At 35.6% G+C, this 5,162-nt stretch overlaps 1 protein-coding gene across 1 annotated transcript; it reads right to left on the bottom strand.

The window, feature by feature from the left end:
* Positions 1-1,985: 1,985 nt before the first annotated feature.
* On the bottom strand, positions 1,986-4,591 carry LOC114258651 (putative methyltransferase ICS2). The gene is made up of 3 exons (XM_082923320.1): positions 4,214-4,591; positions 3,365-3,637; positions 1,986-2,555 (listed from the first exon to the last, which is right to left on the bottom strand). Exons 1-3 carry the CDS (start codon positions 4,589-4,591, stop codon positions 2,415-2,417), a joined length of 792 nt encoding a protein of 263 aa, XP_082779446.1. The 3' UTR covers positions 1,986-2,414.
* Positions 4,592-5,162: the final 571 nt, after the last annotated feature.

Below are 5,162 nucleotides of genomic sequence, written 5' to 3'. Positions count from 1 at the left end.
CTTGTGTTTCCATGCAAGCCACCCAAAGAATTGCACTTTGGGTGGGAGATAATTCACCCATAACAGTTTACTAACAGTAGACTGCTCACCAGCCTCCAAATTTGTATACTTATAGAGGGTGGAAACAATATACTGACCTGATTGTGCTGCTAACAAAACTGGTTTATCCTCTTCATTCCTATTTAGTGATGGAGCCAGAGATGGAGCTAGACATAACTCCTCTCTGAGCTTGTTGAGTTTCTCCTTCTCTCAAACAAATAAATTCGTCCTCAAGCTAATTTCCCAACCACCAGTACTATCTTGCTTTTTAACAAAAGACCTTAAAGAACCTCCTCTATCTGTGGATAACCTAAACAACTTGGGAAATTTCTCTTTGAAACAACCATCACCACACTATTTATCTGGCCAAAACCTCAATCTGTTCCCATTACCCACGCTAATCTGAACATTGATTGTGAAAAAACTGAACATCATAGACCTGTGCTCTGCAGCAACTAAAATATCACCCCACAACTTTGATGCCTTCTTACCTTGGTTCAAAGTTGGAAACCATAATCCCCCATTTAGATTGTATTTACTACAGACCACCTTCTTCCATAAAGCCTCATCTTTATTAGCAAACCTCCACCACCACTTTATCAAAAGACAATCATTAAAATCTCTAGTTCTTCGAATCCCCAGCCCTCCTTGCATCTTGCTCTTAGGAACCTCCTTCCACTTCACCAAGTGTAACTTCCTCTTCCAATTTGGTCCTTCCCATAGAAAAGCAGCCTGAATTCTTTCAATCTCCTTTGCTATTCCTGCTGGCATTTTAAATAAAGAGAGATAGTACACTGGCAAATTGTATAACGCAACCTTGATCAAAGTCAACCTACCAACAAATGATAAAAGCCTTCTTTTCTATCCAACGAGCTTTAGCTTGACCTTATCAACAATTGGCTTCCAAGATTTCTTCCTACTTGGGCTAGCACTCAATGGCACCCATACTAATCAAAATAGTAATGTTAAGAATACAAAAATTAAACATAGAATGGGATACAATCCTCTCACAAGAAGTGGGTCCCACATATTGTTGTTGCTAGATAGGTCATTTCATGTTTGTTCCAATTAATGAGATTGTGCCTGTTGTGTTCAAGATTTGGAATTTGAACTTTGAATGATGTCTGGCCATGAAAATGATCTTTGAATGAATGTGGAGATGAGGTCTATTACATTAAAAACAGTAATGACTCATAATTTTTTAAGCAAATTTGATATAAAAATTTAGTTATATCTTGGCATTACTCAAAAATATAATTGCTAGTTTGTTGTGATTAACATTTCTTAATTTGAAAAAATATCAAACAAAACCTCTTCCAATTCAGGATTTCATTTTTATTAATCTTTTGCTAAGATTATTGTTATTAGGAAAAAAAAAAAAAAAACCTAAAGTTTGACATCTGTAACAAAGAAAATACTAACTTTTTGATTGTTTGAAATTGTTTTGGTCAGCAAAAAAAAAAGTGCAACCGATTGTATTAGTGAACAATGGAATATTATATAAAAAATAATACATCAATACAATCCAAACCAACAAGAGAGGAACAACCAGCAACACTACCACATTCGAGAGGTTCCCAAATAGATAGCAAAGCATAAGAGACACTGAAACAAAGAAACTCATAATTGTTTCAAATTAAACCATCAACATTTTAAAATATATCAATTCTAACTTTTGAAATTCTTATCACGTGGTTTCCACTACATCTGAATACGAGTTTTTTTTTTTGTCCTCTTTCAAAAGACTCATAGACAAATACACTTAACATGAACAGTCATGAATTAATTAATGAAATACTATTATATATGACTTTGATACTATTGATAAAATATTTCAATTTGAATTTAAAAAGCAGAAAAAATTCTTTGCAAGAACCATCCTAATACATTACAATAATTGGAGGAGACGTTATTTTTATCAAACAACCACTAATTCCATACATACATAAGGTAAAGAAATTAAAATTTCATGTTCAACTTCTCATTTCTTCCCTGCATTACGATTTGGGTATCATGGATTTAAATCAAGAAAACATTCTCTTTCTACACAAGAGCAAAAAGCTTTCTATATTTGACCCTTCTCAAATCTTCTTGTGCAATACATTGGCACAACCCTCTAGTAGCATAAATGTGATGGGGACTACAGTTTATTTCTCAACACTAAAAAACTATCCAACAATCTTGGAAAGCACTAGAATGATACTTGTGGTCTTCGGTATCTTTGCTTTCAAATCTGAAACTACAATGTGAGTGAACTTGTCATATAGTTTGTCCATGATTTCATGTCCAAACTGGTTTGAAATTATAGGCTCTGTGAAGGCCCTGGCAACCTTGGCAAACTTTTCCCCTCTAACCCATTTATCATTCTCTTGCATCTATAGGCTATCAAGTTCAAACCCCTCCATATGATTAATTGTGAATGATCCGTCCCTCTCCACTATGTCTTTCACTTCCTCAAGTGATGGAAAATAGCTAGGTACATTGAAGGTGTCTAATTTATCTTCATCTATCAATCCCTATTATCACGAAGGAAAGAGAGAAAATCAATAGATTGGAATAAATAAAGCAAATAATTTTAGGGTAGTGCTATGCCAAATATGTATATATATATATACAAATGATGGGATAAGTATTGATTTTATCATTTTAAAGGAAAGAACTCATCAAGATGACTTATATTTTTAAAATGTCGAGGGGAAAAATTAAACAAAAAATTATTAATTTTGGACACATTGAACTCTGTTTTTCATGATCCGAAATAGTTGGAAAGCTTTAAGAATCTAACTGGTTTGAGCACCAAACTCTTAGTACGTTTTTGAGTTATGAATATTTTACCTTCAAAGAGTAAAATATGAGTCAATGTGATAACATGTTCATAATAATTTCATTTTAACTCTGATTAAAGCGTAGTTTATATATATGAAATGCTTTTTGAGAGCAATGAAGAATACTCATTTTTGTAAAATGCTAATAACTATTTCATGTTGCCGATCCCATTTGATGAGACTTAAGGCTTGGTTTGGTTTGGCTAATAACTATTTCATTTTAACTCAATTAAAGAATAGTTTATATATGTATGTAACGAATTTTGAGAGTAATGATGAATGATTGAAGCGAATTTTGAGAAATGAGAGATTTGGCACAAAATATATATAACAAGCGAAATCAGACCTTTGTGGACGACACCTAAGGGAATTTTCGGTTTATAGTTTGCATGTTTGACCATTTTTAGGCCTAGAAAAATTGTGTTCTAGAGGTATGTAAGAGCTTGTGAACATCAAACGAAGACATTTAATGGTAAGGAAGTGTTAAAAATTGTAGCTACCTGTGAAACCAATTCAGCAATGGCTATGGCTAATAGTTCCCGAGTAAAGCAACTTTCCATGTCTGAAGGATCAGAAGATAGCATACCACGAAATATCAACACCATACAACCATTTGGAACCACCTCTTGGGATCTAGCGTTGAGAAACATTGTGAAATCTTCATGAAATTGAGATAAGTAGGCTTCTCTTACAATAGGAGGGCTTGTCTTTGATATGTAAATCTTCCCCTTGTTTAATGCCAAGCCTTCTCTACTTGTGAGTCCTTTTGGTGCCTTTTATTTCACCAAAGAAACCATTGAAATGGTTAGCGTGCAAGCTTATTACACATCAAAAGCAAATGCGTTATATGAAATACATAATACAACTTATACAAGCAGTACAATGATATTACATTAACAAAAAGAAAGTAGGATCGAACCATCATTCATTTCTTAAGAAGCACATCCTAATTAAGTCGCACATGCATCAAGCCCATCATATGAAAATTCCAGACTTCATGAAATTTTCGGTAAACACTGGGAAAGACAAGGAGAAAGACCTTTTTACACGGGTTTATATTGCCCATTTTTTTGAGTCTACAAATTTTGAATAATTTTACAGTTTTTTAAAAGCTTTTATATGTATCCATACAACAAATACAAATAAATACATATAGTACCCGTCATATAGTTAGAGTAAATATTGATCTTTCTCTAGTGGGATGGCATGGTCAATGAAAATTATTCATGTGTCCATCACAGTATTTGACCAACATCTAATTCCTCTACTCATATTGTGATAGGAATTAACATAGGATAATTTGATAAGTACAAGGTTAATTACTAGTTGAAACAAATGGATGTACAAACCTGAGTAAGCCAATGAACACTGTAATAGGAATGAATTAAATGCAAGCTGTTACGAGGAAAAAGCCGGCCATGGAAAGATCCTGGTACTCCCATCACATAACAAGAAACTTCCTCACATTTTTTACCAACAACCTTAGATGACAGGCCTTTGAAAAGGGTATTGAAATCATTTCCAGGAAGATCATTCAAGTAAACCTGAAGTTCCAGTGTTTGGCAATTCAATTCCCTACATTTCTTTTCCATCATTCTCTTGATTGTAGGAATCACTGTGAACGTGGTTGGACCCGCTGCACAACCCAAGTCTGCCGCGTTAAGAGCTTGAAGAAGGTGGAAATCTTTGGAGAAGAGAGTTTCAACTGCATTTTCTAGCACTGGCATTTTCATTAAGGCCACTTTTTGTTGCATGAGAGAACAACTTTTTAGTTTGTTCCAGACAGCGGCATTCCTCAGTCGCCACTAACTCAGATGCAAACCTGGATAGGCTAGTAATGGTGGCCTCAAACTCCGCCATTGGTGTAATCAACTGCTTGAGCTGACAGAACTGATCCCCCAAATTTTCCTTAACAGTGAGAGGCAAAAACTTCTCCTGAAAGGCGTCAACAAATGCCTCCCAAGTCCCTCCAATGCGCCCCGGCGCATACTTCCACCATTGCCCCGCATCCCCCTTTAACTAGAAAGACGCCAAGGTCACTTTCAACTGATCATCCTCGATGCCAAGCATCTCAAATGTCTTCGCTAACTATTCAAACCACTCATCAGCCTTCAGTGGCTCCTTCGGGTCACCCAAAAACTCATCCAAATTCGATCGGAAGAACTCTCTCTTCAGAAAAGACGACCATGCTTCAGCTACATGGGCCTGGACTTGATTCTCAGCCCTGAGAATGTCCATGGATTCCCTCAATCCTCCTGGCATCTCTAGGGCTAAGGCGCCCATGGCTTGCTGACCTAC

This window comes from Camellia sinensis, chromosome 1 (assembly GCF_055761805.1).
Source record: "Camellia sinensis isolate YWXY chromosome 1, ASM5576180v1, whole genome shotgun sequence".
Classification (NCBI taxonomy): domain Eukaryota; kingdom Viridiplantae; phylum Streptophyta; class Magnoliopsida; order Ericales; family Theaceae; genus Camellia; species Camellia sinensis.
Note: the sequence above shows the minus strand (reverse complement) of the source record. Positions and strands in the feature narration are given on the sequence as shown.

What these genes read in the sequence shown, in the direction of transcription:
- LOC114258651 (XM_082923320.1), bottom strand. Translation starts at nt 4,591, where the DNA reads ATGCCAGTGCTAGAAAATGCAGTTGAAACTCTCTTCTCCAAAGATTTC. An exon ending in GTGTTCATTGGCTTACTCAG is followed by an intron (nt 3,638 to 4,213) that starts GTTTGTACATCC and finishes GTGAAATAAAAG; the next exon opens with GCACCAAAAGGACTCACAAG. An exon ending in TTGCTGAATTGGTTTCACAG is followed by an intron (nt 2,556 to 3,364) that starts GTAGCTACAATT and finishes TCGTGATAATAG; the next exon opens with GGATTGATAGATGAAGATAA.